Genomic DNA, 17367 nt, shown 5'->3' on the forward strand with positions numbered 1-17367 from the left:
AAGGGGCGGGGCGCGGCGCGGCGGGGCGGCGCGGCCCGGTCCGGTCCGGCCCGGCGGGAGGCGGCGGCATGGCGCTGGAGCAGGCCCAGGCGCAGGCGGACGGCCCCGCCGCGGCGCCGGCCCCGCTCTGCGAGCCCGGCAGGTAGGCGCGGCCGGGCGGCGGGGGGGCGGCGGCGGCGGGAGGGTGGCGAGTGACCGTTGTGTGTGGCGCAGCGCCCCGCAGAGCCCCGGCCCGGCGGCGGAGCCCCCCGGCGCCGAGCCGCCCCAGCCGCCCGCCGCGGGGGCCGGCGGCCAGGCCGAGGCCGAGGCCGAGGCGGAGCCCGGCGCGGAGGCGGCGGCGGCGGAGCCCGAGGCGGCGGCGGCGGAGCCCGAGGCGGCGGCGGCCCCCGGCAGGGCCTCGCAGAACATCGCGGTGCAGGTGGGTGCGCGGCTGCGGGGCCGCGCGGGCCGGCGGCGCTCGGCGGCGTCTCACGGCGCCTCTCCCCCCGCAGACCGACTTCAGGACGGCGGACGCGGACGTGAACACGGACCAGGACATCGAGAGGAACCTGGTGGGTACCGCGGCCCCGCCGTGCGCGGCGGGAGCGACCCGGGCCCCACGCAGCGCGCTTTCCTTTCTTGGTCCACCGCGCTGTCCAAGGCTTCAGGGAGGAGAAAGGAAAACTTTCAAGTTCGGAGTACGTGTGCCATGGGAAAATGATAGCAAAATGCCGTTAAATGAGTTAACGGGAGGCAGAGTTGTTCTGGTGTTAGGCATCCTGAGTCCCGCTCCCCTGCTCTTCCCACAAGATTTTTTTTCTCATTTAACACCAGCCTTGCAGTTCTTAAGCTCTGTTCTTTAGAAGAAGAAACGCAGTGTTAGCTGCAGGCAGTGGGTCATTTAGTCTGATGTAGAGAGCCTGAGCCTTGAAGGCAGAAGATAATTGCGGTTATTGGCAATCTAAGCCTTGACATCCTCTGGGCTTTAACACACAGTCGAGCTTTGCTGCTTGTGTCTGTGTGCTGTTTGGTGTGAGGGAAGGGGAAGGTGCTCCTTGAGTTTCCGCTGTCCCCCGCAGGACAAAATGATGTCTGAGAGGGCTTTGCTGAAGGAGCGCTACCAGGAGGTACTGGACAAGCAGAGGCAAGTGGAGAATCAGCTGCAGGTGCAGCTCAAGCAGCTCCAGCAGCGAAGGGAAGAGGAGATGAAGAACCACCAGGTATGTGGCAAAAATCCTTTTCTGTTTAAGCTGCCTGTTAGCACTGAGCTATGCCATTAAGGTGGGCTGATTCAGTCTCGTGCCGAGGGCCGCGGTGGGGTGCAAGCCGGCAGCCAGAAGCAGCAGTGGCATGCAGCGCTGCAGTTTTCCCCGTGTACTACACACACATTCCTCTACAGCATTAAAAATTGGCCCCTGCTCAAATCTGGATGCTGGACGGTTCAGAATTAACTCCTAATACAGCACCTTGCATACAAGTTGCTTCCTGCTGCTGGTTTTGCAGCATCTCTTCAGGAAGCACATTAATTTTTCACATGAAAACTAGTGAGAGCTGCAAGTGAGGAGAATTAACTGCATGTGATAAGCAGCTGGAAGTGAGGAAGATTAACTCCGTGTGATTACTTGGGTCTCCTGGCTATTGGCTCAGGGATCACTAGGTTAAACAAGTGATTCCCAGCTCTCTCTATGGTAGCTCCTGTCAGGACAAAAGGAACCATCAGGGACCCATCGCTTTGATCTAAAGCGAGGCCTGGAAGCTTAAAATGTTTCTAAGGAGACAGGAGATCCCTAGGCTTTCTGTCTGTCTCCTGGGTTTCCTCATAATAACCCCTATGTATCTTATTTGGGGCTTGATCTACTAAAAAGAAAGATTTCGATGATGCATGTAAGCTCTCTTCAACTTAACTAAGACAGTAACCGATTTAAAGACAAAGAAAACTATTATTTGGGGATTTTGCTCTTTATTTGCACGAGGCTTGTTTCCTCTAGGAGATTCTGAAAGCTATTCAGGACGTGACCATCAAGCGAGAAGAGACAAAGAAGAAGATGGAGAAAGAAAAGAAGGAGTTCTTGCAGAAGGAGCAAGATCTGAAGGCAGAAATCGAGAAACTCTGTGAGAAAGGCAGAAGGTATTAGTATGGAGAAGCAAGTATCTGTTAGAAAAGAACATATAATTGAACCCTGATGTATGTCTGATTCAAGGAAGATCACTTTGAACTTTTGGAGGCAGCAAGTATTGTGGTGAGCAGTTGAGGGAGAGACCTGTTCAGTTTTGAACACATCTACTACAGACTGAGCAGCTTCTCTTTACAGAGGATCTCAAAATGAAATTTTGGGGCAAAAGGAGGTCGTTTTGCCTGCTGACTGTACGCGTGCACAGTATGGTCTTGTCAGACTTACCAAGCCATCCTTCTCAAAACTTTCCATTTAGGGAGGCTGCTCAGACCTGCTTTGCACCTGATGGTTTGAAAGACTCCCTGCTGCAATCACGCTTTGCTCATAAAATAGGCAGCATACTCTGTGCAAGGGATCTCACTACGTGAAGAGGGGGTCTAAAGCAAGCAAGCTTTGGCTCGTTTGTGAAGAACTTGAGGTTCCTTTCGATGGTGAATTTGCACTTTTACGTAGCTGTTCTGTCTTGTCCTGGAGGTCTGATTTTTTGAGGGCTCAGTCATAGCATTTTTGGGTAAAGCTGCTTCGGTAATGGTTCCAAGAACTCATCCTCTTTTTCCCCTGTTGCAAAGTATGTGTTGTCAAGGTGGCACAGCTCTCTGCAGAGGATTCTGGTTGTATGCTGCAGCCTTTGTGCAGTACCATGATGCAGCAGATTTCTGCTCTCTTATCACGGATGATGGTAGCGACGGCTTCCAAACATTTATTGAATGGCTCAGTCTTCAGAGTATGTTGCTACGCTGGGCACACAGCTGTGCAAATACCTTGTTTAAACTTGAGCCATGCAGCATTAGTGGCTGTGCGATGACACCTTTCCAACAGGTGACTCCATCTGTCCTTTTATTTTTTTCTTGTGCAGGTTGCTGAAAGAACAGGAGGAGAAGGAAAACAAGATTGCTTCTCTCATTGCAGAGCAGTCTGATGAAAAGTAAGGCTCTCTATAGTACTGGGCTAATGCTGTTGAATAACCTTTTCCTTTCGGTCTTTTCCCTCCAGTTACAGGAAGCAAAAGATATGTTGTAGATGAAAAATGAGATTTGCCTCACCCTAGAATGTAATGTTTTGCTCTGGAGTGAATGTGGTGCTGGTGATGGGGGTAGGCTAGAGGGGACAGTCGAACAGCGCTGTCCAGTGAGGCGCTCTAAAGGTTTTATCTCCTTTTCCAGCGGGCGGATGCCCACAGTCTCTGGATTAAATCCTCTTTGATCCTGGTCACAAGCAGGCTCCTGGATGCTTGTGACGTGGAGATAAAGATCCCCCAAGACTAGAATTTATGCTCAGTGGATTGGCACAGTTTGCGACTGCTACCTCTGGTTGAATTTTGACTTCCCAGGATTAGGGCAGAGCTATTTCTCTCGGTGCTGTTCCCTACAACTTCCTGACTCTTCTAAACCCTGGGCACATCTCTGCAGCACTTAGATACCTGAGAAGTTCCAGATCAAAGCGCAGATCCTCACTTAACCCAGGTGGAAAGGGCCAACTTTAAACTTGTGCAGGATCATAATGACTTAGACCTGTGTGTTGATTCAGGCAGATTGTGGGTGAGGGGATCTCCCTTCTGCTCACACTGCTCCAGCTGTACATGCATGTTTGCCTGCTGGTCATTCGTGTGCTGCAGAACAGCTCGCTCCTGGGCCTGTGACTCATGCAGCCCTGATAAACATGACTGGTGTCGTGGCCTGGAAGCTGTCGGTATTCCACGGTTCTGCACAATCGAGGGCTATAAGGATTGATGGTTTTGTGAGAGTTTTGGCAGCTCTGCTGTTCCAAGTCATTCCAGCGTGTAAACAGACCTGTTCTGTTTCTGCCTCCAGGCAGTTATGGGAGATGGAGCTAGATAAGCTGAAGAACCAGCACAATGAAATCAACAGGAACATTCTTGAGGAGACGGAGCGGGCCTGGAAAGCAGAGGTTGGTAGATGGCTTCTTACCTACAGAGTAGTTGAGGAGCGGGGGGTCTTTTTAGGGGTTCCAGGTGATGAATGATGGTCAGGACCTGAAACTAGGGGGAGTTGCTGTCAAGGCCAATTCCCCTGTTCATGGGGTGAGAGGAGGGGTAAGCAAACACCAGCACAGTAAACATTAATCCAAGCTGGTGCCCCAGTGCAGTTAGCATGGTGCTTAGTGAAGAGATTACGGTCACGGTCTGGCAGCGTAAAGCTGGGGAATACAGAAACTACTCTTCATGTGGGGCCTGTCTCTGCTAGATCCTGTCCCTGGAGAGCCGGAAGGAGCTGCTGGTGTTGAAACTAGAGGAAGCAGAGAAAGAAGCAGAGCTGCACCTCACCTACCTCAAGTAAGTTCCTGCAGTCTCGGAGATGGCAGGGTGACTCAGGTATTGCTACGTGCCTGTTTGCTCTTCCTCTACCTGTGTTGGAGGTCTGACTGAAATAGGTTGAGGTTTCCTGTGGGTTTCTTTATTAAACTACTGTGATTCTGCAGTGTCGCAGAACAAGGGCGCATGGGGTTGTGCTTATTCCCTGCTGTCATTCCTCTGCTGAACATCTGCCACGTTCTCGACCTGGTGGCACTGTGCTGACTGCAGTATTTGTGCCTGTCCACCAGATCAGTCTCTGTGCTCTGGTAGCACCACGTGCCCTCCTCTTGCAGAGGTCCTTGCCCGGGTTTGAGCCCCTCTTCCCGCCTGGCCAGAGGAGGGGAGCCCTGCTGGGTTTGGGGAGTTGGTTGTTTCCAGCTGCTCTCACTTTGTTAGCAGTGAGAGCCGGGGTGGAAGAGGGAAAGCTGAATTGTACTCACAGGTCTGCGCCACCCACGCTGGAGACCATGAGACCGAAACAGGAGTGGGAGATGAGGCTGAACAGGATACGGATGACCAAGGAAAGTGTCCGAGTAAGTCCCTGGCAGACAGCTCCCAACATAACAGTGAGCAGCTCATGTTAATGCTACTTTGCATGTTTAGTTTCAACCCTCTTTAAGAGAGGACCAGGCCACAGGAAAAGGATTTGTGCCCAAAAGCATGGCACAGTCAGTCTGCCCTTGTGAGCAGCTGCAGAGATCTTCTGCCTGCCTCCTTGGGCTGATGCATGTGCATGAACCATGTGGATACAAAAGTGGTGTGTTGGGTTCGTGGCAGAGGCAGGTATTCCTCTCTGAGTCTTTCCCCCCCCCCCCCCCCTCTTTAGTCTTGTGGAGCCAAATAGTGTCTGCTTCAGGGCCTGCAGCTGTTCCATCACTGAGAACACTTTGCCCAGGCAGCAGTGGCAGGGGAATTCACCTGTTCTAGGCACGCAGCGTCCAGAACTTCCTCGGGCAGCAGCTTTGATAACTCTGCCTCTGTTTCCTTTCCTCTGTGTTAGGATCAGTTCAACGACCACATTCAGATGGTGAGAAACGGAACAAAGCTGAGCAGCCTTCCACAGATCCCGACGCCAACCCTGCCGCCTCCGCCCTCAGAAGTGAGTGCCTCGCCAGCCTAACGCACGCAAGCTTTGGCTGCTCTGAGGTCAGCGCTGGGGGGAACATGCCTGCCAGCCCTAACCGGCACCGCCTGTGCGAGGGGCGCTGAAGGAGACTGTAGCGGGTTAAGTTTTCCGGAGTCCTGTGCTTGTCCTCTGAGGCAGCTGTCTCTGGGGAGAAGGGTCTGCACTGCCCTGCCTTGCCATGAGGAGGCTCGTGGCTTAGCCTGCCTCCTGCCTGGCTGCGGTGGAAGGTGCTAAGCTCTGCTTTCAGATGGGCTTATTCTAACCAGCCTTTCCTTTCTCCCTGTTTTTCTTTCTCAGACAGATTTCATGTTGACGGCATTCCAGCCCAACCCCTCCCTTACTCCCAGGCTCCCGTTCCCCATCGGACCGGTTCCCGTTCCCATGGTCATGCCAAGTGCTGATCCCCGGGCGCTCTCCTTTCCGCTCCTGAACCCTGCCATCTCCAGACCTAACCAGCCTTCCCCGCCGCTGCCTGCTTCCCAAGGAAGAAACAGCCCTGTAGTGGCGTCGCTTATTGGCACGCACAGTCCTCACATGACTCCTGCTGCCTCCATCCCTCCTCCGCCAGGTTTGGGAGGAGTTAAGGTCACTCCAGAGTTTCACATGCCACAGCCAGCTGATAAGCTGGAAAAGCTGCTGGAGAAGTTGTTGACTCGATTTCCGCAGTGCACCAAGTGAGTGTCTTGCATTAGCTTTCCTGGGGAGCGAAGCCTTGCGAGTGGGATGTGAGCTGAGTAAAGGGAAGTGGAGCTTGTCCAGGAGCATGAGGAGTGTCGTGGAAAGGGAGGGAAGCCAAGTGTGAGGGCTCTCCATCAGCTCACCTGTAGCACTAGGAACAAGGAAGGTTTGGGGCTTTATTTAAAGAGTGGCCACGATACCGGAGTGCAGCAAAGAGTGCTCTGCGTGCTGCCATACCTCAGGCAAGTCCATCAGCCTGCGTGGCAGGTGGGCAGTCTCTCGCTCCAGCTGGGATTGCCTGCTCTTCCCCCAGCATTTCGGAGGCAGAAGCTCAGTGTGTAATTTGTCTCGTTTAGGGTATCGGCTGTTCTCTGTGGACAGCTGAGAGCACCTCGTTCTCCGCTGTGATGCGGGCTTCCCCCGAGACCTGGACGGGGATGCCGACCGGTCCGGGGCAGTATCGCAGAGCCCTGGGCCGATGGGGCCCTGTTCGTGGGGCCGGCTCGGCTCGCTGGCGGTGGGTGGGAGCTCTTAGCGGGCTGCTGTTCCCGCAGGGCCCAGCTCACCAACATCCTGCAGCAGATCAAGACTGCTCGGAGGACCATGGCGGGGCTGACCATGGAGGAGCTGATCCAGCTGGTGGCAGCGAAGCTGGCGGAGCAACACGAGCGGGCAGCGGTCGGGGCTCAGGTGGGAGAGCCGGGGGGGTAGCGGGGAAGGCTCCTTGCTGGGGGAGGCAGCCTGGCAGCGATGAGGAGCAGCGCCCGTTCCTCCATTGCCTGCAGACTGTGCTGCACAGGGCCCGCTGCTGGGAACGTGCAGAGCTCCGGCTTGCTCTGTGTGCAGCAGGCTTGTCCCAGGGGTTCCCCTTTCGGTTGACCTTGGAGCAATGCCAGGGTGTTTTTTTTTCCCCTGAAGTAACTTGGGGTGGCTCAGCTGTCTTCCTGGACTTTCCTGATGTGCCTCTGTTTGCCTCGCTACAGCCGCTCAGTCGAATCCGGGCCCCCATGTTCTCTGCTCCTCTGCCCCAGATCAGCACGCCCATGTTCCTGCCCCCGGCCCAGGTGGCTTACCCTGGGACAGCATCACACGTAAGGCTTCCTGGCTTTCCTGGAGCGCCTCGGCATCCCCAGGGAAGGCCGGCTGGGGAGGGAGCCTCCCTGGGAGGGGGAACGAGAGGAGGAGACAGTGAAGCTGAGCTGTCTCCCCTTGCGCAGCCGCTCAGGCTGGTGAGGCAGGAGCGAAGGGTTAGGAGCGTGGGTGCTTTGTGCCCTGCGTCAGGCTGCAGAAGAGGTGGCAGAGCTTCCAGCACAGATGGCTGTGTGCAGAGGGAGGAGTTGGGCAAACCGTGGCCCCCGGCTGCGGCTGGCGGGACAAGTAGCTGGATCGTGGAATATATGATCTGAGCTGGGGCGTCTGACTTCCGTGACTGTCTGCTTTGTGTTCCGCTTGTCGCAGACCCCCGCTGCCTGTAAGCTGTGCCTGATGTGCCAGAAGCTTGTGCAGCCCGGTGACCTTCACCCCATGGCCTGCTCGCACGTGCTGCACAAGGAGGTGAGTGCGCTCCCCCACTCAGCGCTTCTCTTGCCTGCTCTTGATGTTCCTTGTGACGGTTCCTAGTGCCAGTCCCTTGCCAGGTCCCCGAGCCTGCATAGCGGGTCCCCAGGAGTCCGCGCTGTAATCAGATCCTGCCAGGAGGAGGGTGTAATCGGTAACTGACCTCTCTGTGCCCTGTCACCCTCTCTCCTCACTCCTAGTTGGACCACCCCGAGTGGCTCTTTGGTAGTGGCTTCTAAAACCACTGTGTCTTACATTCTTGCCTTAGAGCCTGTGCACCTTGTTTGGAGGGTTAGATCCTGGCCTTTTCCCTTCCTGGAGCAGGATGCTGCGGGAAGATCTAGAATACAGGGTGTCAGAGAGAGCTGCCTGTCACCCAGCTGTCTGGGTGTCCGGCTCTGTGCACATGAGCTCTTGGGAAGAGGAGAGACTCTCCTCTCGTGGTGCTGGCTGCGGTTCATCCGTGTAGGCAAATCCTTCCTCCTAATCGTTGCTTTATGGCCCCAAGTGACTACTGGGGAAGCCGAAAGCCTTGAGTTCAGGAGAGCCTGATGATGCTGCTACACTGAAAAGGGCTCCCTCATCACGGTGACCCTTTGAGGGAGGCTGTTTCTAGGGAGCAAGATAAACCATCCCTTAAAATGAGTGCCCCTTGCCAGCACTGCTCTGGAAAAGTAATGCCCTGCTGTGTTCACAGCGCCTTTGAGTTGTGCTGGTGGCTCTTGACTAATTCTCTCTCTTCTAGTGCATCAAATTCTGGGCACAAACCAACACAAATGACACTTGCCCCTTTTGCCCAAGTCTCAAATGACGGCTACTCGAACAAAGCGTCCCCACTGGAGGAGTTGCTGTGAATAGACAGGATCAATTCTAAGATTTCTACAGTTCTATATTTATACGACCATGTATACACATGTACATTTTTATTATATAGGTAATGTGTGTATAGAAAGTCTGTATACATACAAATTCATAAATAAAGTGTGTATATTATGCAGTGATTTGCTGCTGCTGCTCCTCATTTCTTGGTTGTTCATAGCCTTCCTGGCTTGCTTTCTAAGGTGTTAAAAAACCGCTTGCTGGGCCTTCAGCAGCTGCTGTAAGGACCTCTGTCCCCTCACCCGTGGGGCTTGCAGCGCGTCCTTCCCTGGGGGAGCATTCCCAGGAGCTCCGCACTCTCCGCAAAGCATTCCCCTCGCTGGGATGTCCCCCTCCCTGTGCCCCGGCAGACCCATCCTCTGCCCCATCCAGCCAGTGCTGCTTGTGCTCACTGGGGAGTTCCCCTCCTAGCAATGAACAGGTTGCAGACAAAAAGGAGCTTTTGTGGGTTTTTTAATATAATAATTTACTGTGTTAACATTCATTGTTCTTACATAGACATTAGGTTACAGAGTACTGGAGTCTACAGCAGCAGCTGGGGGTAACCATCCCCGTCCCTTCTCCCACGGGGCAAAGTTCTGCGCACGCTTCTACCCCGTGCTTCCTGGTGTAACGCTGGGCCTGGGGAGGGAGCGCTGGGGGGTGAACACAGTTTGGCTGCACTGCAGCTCCGGATAGCCAACCTTCTGCAATCCCCATTTTCCCCTCTCCTGTACTTTCTCCTAAAACACGGGCTGCTGCACCAGCCCCTTCTCCGTGGATTTCGGTGGGATTAAGAGGTGCTCAGCACCACTTAAAATCCTGCACTTACTCTGTAGGTCTCTTTCTCTTTTTGCAGTCTGCGGCGCAAACTCAGCGCTGCTAGAAGCACCTGTGCCTTGGGATGGGGCAGTGAGCGCTGCCTGTGCACGGCAGGGCTGAACTCGGCCACAGTCCGGATCTTCCTGCACGCACACACGTGCCTCTCGGGCGCGTTTTAAGGCAGTGGTCCGCAGCGTAGTCTGGGATCCTGGGGAGGGCCCTGGGCAGGCACGAGGGAGCGGAGGTCTGTCCAGTTGCATAACTTGGCCCCCTTGCTCTGGAGTGGAGTTGCTGGATGATTGCAGGTGCGGAGCAGGGCAGGGCAGCGGGATGCTATGCAAACGCAGGAGCAGTGAAGTGGAACAGCTCGGGGGCGTGCGTGGGCACAACGCTCTGGCTGGCTTGGCCTGCCTATGCTCTGCGACGCAGTACGCGTCCCTGCCTCCCTCGTTGCTCCCTCAAAGGCATTTTTATCTAAAGGACCTTGTTAACAAGCTTTATGCCTGGTTACTAGTGTAGACCTTTAACGCTCCAGCCCCAGCACCCGTCCTCTCCTGAACTGGGCGCTCAGCCTTGTGCATACATCCGCTGGCCAGCTGCCACCTCCGCTCAGGTCCAGGCCCCGCAGGTAGCTCTGTCCCTCGCTCACAGAGGAACGCTGCCTTTTTAACTAGTAAATCTCAGGATTTAGAACAGAACCTGACAGCACTTCCCTGTCCAAGTCAAAGTAGGGAAATAGAGCGTTAGCAACGGCCTGCAGGCTCCCGAGAGTGTGCTCTGGGGAAGGGACAAAACGACTGTCAGTGCCACGCTCCTGCTGGGACCGGGGAAAGGAGAGGAGGGCTGGTCTCACGTACTGGAAAATCCTCTCTTTGCTGTAGGAACGAGATGGGGGCACAACTGCCTTCCTGCTCACTGTCCTTTTGGCCTGTGACCTACTGCTTTGTGTGATCCGACCATGCCCCCTTCCTGCATGCCTCCGTCATTGTCACCAAACCAGTTACGGGACACATCCACTGAAACAACCTCCAGATCACCCACGATCCATAAAGTGCTTCCATCCGAGCGTGCCGCTGCTGAGCTAGCTAGTCCGGCGCTTGGGTCGGGGCCAAGGCACTAGGACTAAGCAGAGGGCTTAAAATATACATATATTAAAAAAAAAAAAAAAAAAAAAAAAAAAAAAAAGAGCAGAACCAAACCCTCACCAAAACCCTTTCGTGTTGGGTTTGGAACAGTGGCTTTCAGGGCTAGAATTAAAAATACAGATACATGTATGTATTGTACAGGTGAGGAGCATCCATTATTTGTACACCTGTGTGCAGTACGGGGCCTGCTATATACACGCTCTGATTCCACACAGCTGCACTGCCAGTGACTCATATCGTAAAAAAAAAAAAAATAAATACAACCATGTGGATAAAAAATAATAAACGCTGTAGTCCCCACAGCCACCTCCCGCCCCAGCCGCCCCCCCAAGCTGCAAAGGGGGGGTCTCGCACACCTCGAGAGCAGAAGCCAGGCCCGGCCGAGGCGGCAGCCGGGCGCCGGGACGTGCGGAGTCGCGGAGGCGGCCGAGCGGAGCCGGTGCGCCCCGCGCCGCGGGACTCGCTGCGGCCGGGGAGGCAAGGCAGCCGCTGCGGGCGGGGGCCAGCAGAGCCCGGCGCTGGCTCCCCTATGGCTTTCGAAGAGGCGAGCGGGCTGGGGCACGGGCTGGCTCCGGGCGGCGGCAGTTCGCGCGCGCCTGGCACTCAGTTTCTGCTTGGCCAGGCTGTGCTCCGCTCGGGGGGGGGAAGCTCCGTGCTCCATTCCCCACGCGGGCCTGAGGAACCACGAAGCGCGGGGGAAAGACCCCATGTCCCGGGCGGGGAGGCTGGTTTCCTCGGGACTGGAGGGCAGCAGCCACGGGCTTCTCCGGGGCACACACCCCTCGGTGCTAGAAGGGAGGCGAGGCAGCTCCCCGTCCCCGAGGGGCCGTGGCGGGCGAGAGCAGCGTCTGGGGAGGACGTTACGGAGCGCAGAAGGCAGGGGAGCAGGAGGGTGGGCGCACGGCCACGTTCCTTCTGCTAAGGAAGCCCTTGCCTCCGGCTTCCCGCGGCCCTGGGCGGCACCAGGTTGGCGCTGCGTGGGCATCTGCAAAGGCCCCGGGCTGGGGACAAGCGGCCCCGGAGGGGCACGCTCTAGTTCACGCAGCGTCCTGGAGAGGGGAGCTGCACGGGGACAGGCACGGCCACAGCACACACGCAACGCGCACAGATCTCTTACACCGACGGCCTGGGCCAGCGGCCTCCCTGCGGGGGAGGCAAAGGAGGGCAGCGACGCAGGGATGCGGGGGGAAAGGCGATCGAGGGGGGATGGCTCATCAGTTTGACCCCGTCAGGCTTGGCAGGGCTGCAAGGGGACAGCAGCGGACGCTGCACCCAGCCCCTGCAGGGCCGCAGGCAGGATGGCAGTGCCGAGCTGTCACCCCCAAACCGCCAAGCTGTTTCTGACGGCCCCAGACAAGAGCAGCCAAGGCCCCGAGCTCCCACCGCTGCCCTGCTGCCCCACAGGCTCGCAAGCGCCGCACGTGCCCGTGGCAGGCTGTGGGTCAGCAAAGGCCGGCGTCAGGAAGGAGGGCAAAGCCCCGGAGCACACAGAGGGGATCCCAGCCTGCTGCTCAGATCACATCTCTGTCTGCTCCGCGGCGCTTGTGGTTCCCCGTCCTGGTGCCCGAATGCTGCCCTGGGCGATGGGGACGTGAGGGCCCGGCCCCAGGGCTGGCATTCTGCTCCTGGCAGTGGGTCACTCCTGTCCTGCTACCGCCAAGGGCACCGAGTCCCCCAGGGCCAGGAGGGCTCCGCACGCCGCTGCCCTGCCTCCACGCTCCAGCCCCCGGAGAGAGGGCCCACCTCTCCCTGCCCCTGCCCCTGCCCCGCTGCCTCACCTGCAGGCCCCGGGGCTGCCCCCGCGCTCAGGCCTCACTTCAGCAAGGATATGTCGTCGGCAAAGTCGTCGTGGTCCCGCCGCAGGCAGCGGAAGCAGCGCCACTGAAACACCATGAGGCAGAGCGGCAGCATGAACAGGGCGCAGATGGCCGCCATGACGTAGGCGATGGTCATCAGGGTGGACTCGTCCGTCTGCGGGATGTTGTAGCCGCAGTCCTCCATGTTGGAGTGCAGGTAAGGCCCCTCCACCGCAGCTGTCCGAAACTCATCGTGCACTGCGGGCGGGAGGAGGCAGAGGTCGGGCCGCCGCGACACCCCCGAGCATCACGCGCCCTCTGCCCCTGCCCCCCTCGCCCAGCCCGTACCGTGACAGGCACTGACGGCAAAGCCGATGCGCTTGCGGGCACGGTCGAAGACCACGTAGAAGCCCTCCATGATGACGGCGCCCATGACGGTGCCCGTGGAGGACTGAGAGATGGCGAACTTGTAGCAGTCATCCTGAGAGGTGGCCACGTCCTCCACCGGGCGCAGGTATTGCTGTACGGACAGGAGGGGCCGTCAGCAGGGAAGCAGAGCAGGGCAGCGCTCCTGCGGGCAGCTGTGTCCGGCACAGCCCTGCCCGTGCCGCCCAGCTCCAGCCCGCCGCCCAGCTCCGCACGGGGCAGGGCCTGGCCCCACCGATGCTGACCTGGGGAAGGATGGTGATCCGGAAGGACTGGTTGGTGGCCTCCCCCATCAAGTAGAGGGACAGGACGGGGAAGATGTGCCAGGGGGTGGTGCCAACCTGCCAGCAAACCAGCTGCTCCCCCAGCCAGAAGCCATCCGGGAACTTCTCTGTCTGCCAGAGGGAAGGGAGAAGTGAGCGGGGCCATGCCGGGAGGCAGCAGAGAGGCTCAGCCCAGGGACAGGCGGGCACTCTGCTCCCAGCCCTGCGCTGGCGCTGGGGACACGTCTGCAGAGAGGGGAGGGCTAGGCTAGTTTTGAGGGCCACACTGACCGAAGAAGCTGTTTTGATGGACTTCACTGCAGCCTCGAAGACCTTCTTTGGCAGCCTGAGGTTGGTGGTCCCGCTATCCACGATGCTTTTGTCGTAGTTGTACTGGGGGCAGGAAGAGGAAGAGTGACCCAGGTGCAAGACGCGAGCCCAGCTCCCCCCTTCCCTCCAGCGCCTGACTGCTCTGGCCATCCCAGGCTCCAGCTTTGCTCGCCACGGCGACAGGCGCAGTGCCTGGGCTCCGCTTCCAGCTCCACCCTCGGACAAACTGCCTGTGCCCCCGGCCCCCACCAGCCCCTCAGCAACCAGGCTCCAAGGCCACGGGCAACGGGCCCGGAGCGCTGGGCGTGCTGGGCCGTTTCAGCAGGGGTTTCAACCGCGGACAGACACCTCCGGCGGCAGGACCACCACCGTGCCGCAAAGGGCAGGCTCCCTGGCACCCCCGCCCCGCGTCACCTCTTTGCAGTCCATGCTCAGGTCCTGCCCGTTGACCTCGAGCTTGACGATGATGACTTCGTAGTACCACTCCTTGCGGATGGGCGTGTACCAGATGTCGCCCACAAACAGCGAGCGGTCGATGCCGCCAATGATCTGCAGCAGGGACAGACAGGCGCTGCCACCCCACGGTGCCAGCTCCGGCCGGGGCACGTCCCGTACGTCCAGCCCTGCCCTCCGGGACACCCGCGCCAGGGCTCCCGGGCCCGCCCGGCCTGCCCCGCTGGCTCCTGGCTACTCACCATGCTGCCTCCCACCGACGCCAGCGCCTCGGTGTCGTTGAGCGAGAAGCCCGCCCCGCAAAGCTGGAGGGAGAAGATGTTGGGCACCCGGGTCTGCTTCACCAGGGAGTCAAAGAAGGGCTCCAGGCTGTCATCGGGCTGGTGGGAGGAGAGCAGAGGCGGGACAGGGACGTGTCAGCGCTGCCCCTGCTCTGTGCCGAGGCGAGGACACCCAGGCGAGCTCCCCTCAAGGTCACTAGCGCATCCGCAAACAGGCGCCGGCAAAGACCAAAGCGGGAACAGCCCGAGGACGGGGGTACACGGACAGAGCCCGTCGGGACGGCAGCAGGATCCCCGGCCACCCGCGGGCCAGCGCTCACCCGGGCGATCTCGGCGTAGGCCAGCCCCAGGATCCCTTCCCAGTTGGAGCCGTTGATGAAGAACTTGTCCGACTCCGTGATGGCGGCGATGTTGGCTCTGACGGTGACGTTGGGGCCGTGCGGGATGGTGACGAGGTCAGTGCCCAGCTCCCCCTCCCACTTGCCCTGGGTGTAGGGCACGTACACCCCCTTCCGCAGGTCCCGGTAGGTGCTGGACCTGGAACGGCACCGAAGAGCCAGGCTGAGATCAGCGCGGGCGCGAGGACAGGCGGCCGCGGTCTGCGTGTCCCCCGGCCCCTGTGCCCCCAGCATACTCACAGCTGCCGCTGGTAGTACCGCCGGAGGAAGGGGTGCGGCGCCGCCCCCACGGCAAAGTTACTGCTCCCTGTGTCCACCAGGATATTCAGCTGGAGAAGGAGAGATGGGGAGAGCTCGTGACTGCAGTAGGACCCGGGCCGCACTGTGCACCCCGGCCTGGCTGGCTCCGCGGGCCTAGAGGTGCTCTGCCCGTCCCCACGCCTGGTGCCGACCGCGCTGCGCGGTCCCCGGCCCTCTCCGCTCCCGGGGCCGCGGCTCTGGGGCCTCGGCCCTGCAGCGAGCCCAGCTCTGCCCTCCCGCGGGGGCCAGGCCAGGCCCCGCTCCCCTCCCCGCTGGGCTCTGCGCCGGCCCCACTCCTGGCGCGGGGCTGCCGTGCCCGGGGACGGCTCGGAGCGGCGGAGCAGAAGAGGACAGCGCGGCGGAGCAGCGGTCAGCGACGTCGGGGTGTTGCACAAAAAGCAAACACTGTCCGGCGGCGTGCAAACAGAGCCCTGGCCCTCCTGCCCTGCTCAGCACCCCAGGCCTCGGCCCCCGCGCACGCAGCACCCACACGCAAGGTTTGGCAGGGTGCTGCGGGGCTGCACAGGGCGCCGGCAAGGGGGGGCCCACGCTCCCCTTGCCGGGAAACCTCCCAATTTGCTCGCGGAGCTGGTCGGAGGCACTGATAATACCCAAGCCGCCGCGGATTGCTGGGTCCCCTAATGAGCCATCCGCACGCTGAGCTCTGCGCCTGATTCATTCCTGCCCGTGCCTGGATTACCAGCTCACGGGGCAGGGTTTGGCAAACGTCCCGCCGGCGGGGCCGGGAGGGGGCTGGCCCCCCCGATCCCACCCGCCGCCGAGCCTGGCCGGCGGCCCCCTGCCCCGCACGGAGAGGGGTGTGCGGGTGGGCATGGCTGCGGCCCCAGCGGGCTCACGTGGGGCTGGTGCGGCCGGGGCGCCCCTAGGGCTGCGGGTCACGCCGGTGCCCCGGCGGCCTGACAGGGCTCCGGCCCTTAATCTGCGGAGTCGGAGGGCAGAGGGAGGTGGCTAATGCGCTTGTGCTAATCGCAAAGCCCTGGGCCACGGCTGGCAGAATTTTGTCAACGAATCGCCCAGGCCGGCTAGCTCCCGTTGTCCCGGCCGTGCCGCGCCGCGGGCAGCGCGGGGCTCCTCGGGCCCCCGGCAGGCTTTTTGCCCAGGGGCACGTCTCAGGCCCCGGCTGAGACCCGAGCCTCCCGCTGGCCCCTGCAGTCCCTCGGGCGAGCGCCAAGGGCTGCCCAGGACGCTCAGGGCTGCGCTCGAGCAGCCTCGCCTTCCCCAGGCAACCCGCCACCTGCGCCCGCGCGGCCCTGTTTGATCTCAGCTAAAGGCCATCTGCTCCCGGCAACGCGCTCCCGCTGCTCTCCAGAGTGCTCCGTGGAGACAGCGGTCCCTGGGGAAACACCTGCCGAAGCGAGGCCGCAGGGAGAGGCCGCAGGCAGCGGGGAGGGTGTTTTGCTCTGCAGACGTTCCCTTGCCTACCGAGGACAACAGCTACGTCAGGGAGCCAAGGAGGCCCGCGGCTGCGCCTCGGCAAAGGGCAGAGCTCCGGCCCGCGCGGGGGCCGTCGGGGAGCCCCACACCGGGCCGTCCCGCCCCAGGCCGGCAGTGCCCAGCGCCGTGGGCTGGCGCGGGATGCGCCCGTCCGGACGGCAGCGGTTTGCAGTCGCGCAAGCGATGGCGGGAGGCGGCGGGGGCCTCGCAGGCCGCGCTCTGCGGGCTCGGGGGGACCCGCCTCGGAGCGCCAGGCGAGCCGTCGACGCAGAGCGGGGCACGCACGTGAAGCGGCGAGGCCTGGACGCCTCCCGCGGCTCCCTCGACGTGGCAGCCGCTGCGGGCGCCGCGGCAGCAGCGCTCCCCCCGCGCGGCAGCAGGAGCCGCGGCGCCGGGTGCCCCTCCGGGGGCTGCCCGCGGCGCCCGGCTGCGGCGGGCCCGGCGCGGCCTTACCTTCTGCGGGGGGCTGCCCACCGCCATCTCCACGTAGTAGCCCTGCCCCGACTTGCCGCGCAGGTTGTCCACCATGGCCACGAAGCTGCCGGCCCGCGGGCCGCCCCCCTCCGCCGCCGCCGCCGCCGCCTCCGCCGCCCGGCGCGCCCGCGGCCCCGCCGCCGCCAGGGCCTGGCCGCCGCCGCGCAGCGGCACCCGCATCGCCGCGGCCCCGGCCCCGGCCCCGGCGGCGGCGGCGGGGGGGGCCAGGCCGGCGCCCAGCCACAGCAGCACCCAGGGCCAGGCGCCGGCCATGCTGCGGCCGCGCTGCCTCGCGGCGGGCCCCGAGCGGGCTGTGCCCGGCTACGGCCGCCAGCCGACGGCGTCCCGCTCCATGGCCGCGGCCGCGGGAGGGCGCCGCGCTCCGCTCCGCTCCGCCCCGCCCCGCCCCGCCCCGCCCGCTCCTGCCGCGCTGCCCGCCGGGAACCGTAGTCAGCCCGCGCCGCCGCCGCCCCGCAGGACTACAGCTCCCAGCAGGCCCCGCGCTCCGCGCTTCCCCCCCCACCCTGCAGCGCCCAAT

General features: G+C 61.0%; 2 protein-coding genes across 2 annotated transcripts; one reads left to right on the forward strand and one right to left on the reverse strand.

Annotated features, from left to right (window-relative positions):
• Nucleotides 1–57: 57 nt before the first annotated feature.
• RNF214 (ring finger protein 214) lies at nucleotides 58–8829 on the forward strand. Its single transcript, XM_064524187.1, has 15 exons — nucleotides 58–142; nucleotides 214–418; nucleotides 492–551; nucleotides 1059–1199; nucleotides 1968–2107; nucleotides 3010–3078; nucleotides 3965–4061; nucleotides 4358–4446; nucleotides 4910–5000; nucleotides 5468–5566; nucleotides 5891–6267; nucleotides 6826–6961; nucleotides 7255–7362; nucleotides 7730–7825; nucleotides 8574–8829. The coding sequence occupies exons 1-15, from the start codon at nucleotides 69–71 to the stop codon at nucleotides 8637–8639; spliced, it is 1848 nt and encodes a 615-aa protein (XP_064380257.1). The 5' UTR covers nucleotides 58–68; the 3' UTR covers nucleotides 8640–8829.
• A 314-nt stretch (nucleotides 8830–9143) lies between these two features.
• On the reverse strand, nucleotides 9144–17264 carry BACE1 (beta-secretase 1). The gene is made up of 10 exons (XM_064524188.1): nucleotides 16809–17264; nucleotides 14841–14929; nucleotides 14523–14739; nucleotides 14164–14301; nucleotides 13883–14017; nucleotides 13430–13531; nucleotides 13121–13270; nucleotides 12798–12969; nucleotides 12432–12707; nucleotides 9144–10630 (listed from the first exon to the last, which is right to left on the reverse strand). Exons 1-9 carry the CDS (start codon nucleotides 17100–17102, stop codon nucleotides 12466–12468), a joined length of 1539 nt encoding a protein of 512 aa, XP_064380258.1. The 5' UTR covers nucleotides 17103–17264; the 3' UTR covers nucleotides 9144–10630; nucleotides 12432–12465.
• Nucleotides 17265–17367: the final 103 nt, after the last annotated feature.

The sequence above is a fragment of the Dromaius novaehollandiae genome, chromosome 21 (assembly GCF_036370855.1).
Source record: "Dromaius novaehollandiae isolate bDroNov1 chromosome 21, bDroNov1.hap1, whole genome shotgun sequence".
NCBI lineage: Eukaryota > Metazoa > Chordata > Aves > Casuariiformes > Dromaiidae > Dromaius > Dromaius novaehollandiae.

Coding starts and splice junctions, on each gene's coding strand:
- RNF214 (XM_064524187.1), top strand. CDS start 69: ATGGCGCTGGAGCAGGCCCAGGCGCAGGCGGACGGCCCCGCCGCGGCG. Junction 2,108..3,009: donor CTCTGTGAGAAAGGCAGAAG/GTATTAGTATGG, acceptor TTTCTTGTGCAG/GTTGCTGAAAGAACAGGAGG. Junction 6,268..6,825: donor CGATTTCCGCAGTGCACCAA/GTGAGTGTCTTG, acceptor CTGTTCCCGCAG/GGCCCAGCTCACCAACATCC.
- BACE1 (XM_064524188.1), bottom strand. CDS start 17,102: ATGGCCGGCGCCTGGCCCTGGGTGCTGCTGTGGCTGGGCGCCGGCCTG. Junction 13,532..13,882: donor TGAGCATGGACTGCAAAGAG/GTGACGCGGGGC, acceptor TCCTGCCCCCAG/TACAACTACGACAAAAGCAT. Junction 12,708..12,797: donor TGCCGTCAGTGCCTGTCACG/GTACGGGCTGGG, acceptor TCCCGCCCGCAG/TGCACGATGAGTTTCGGACA.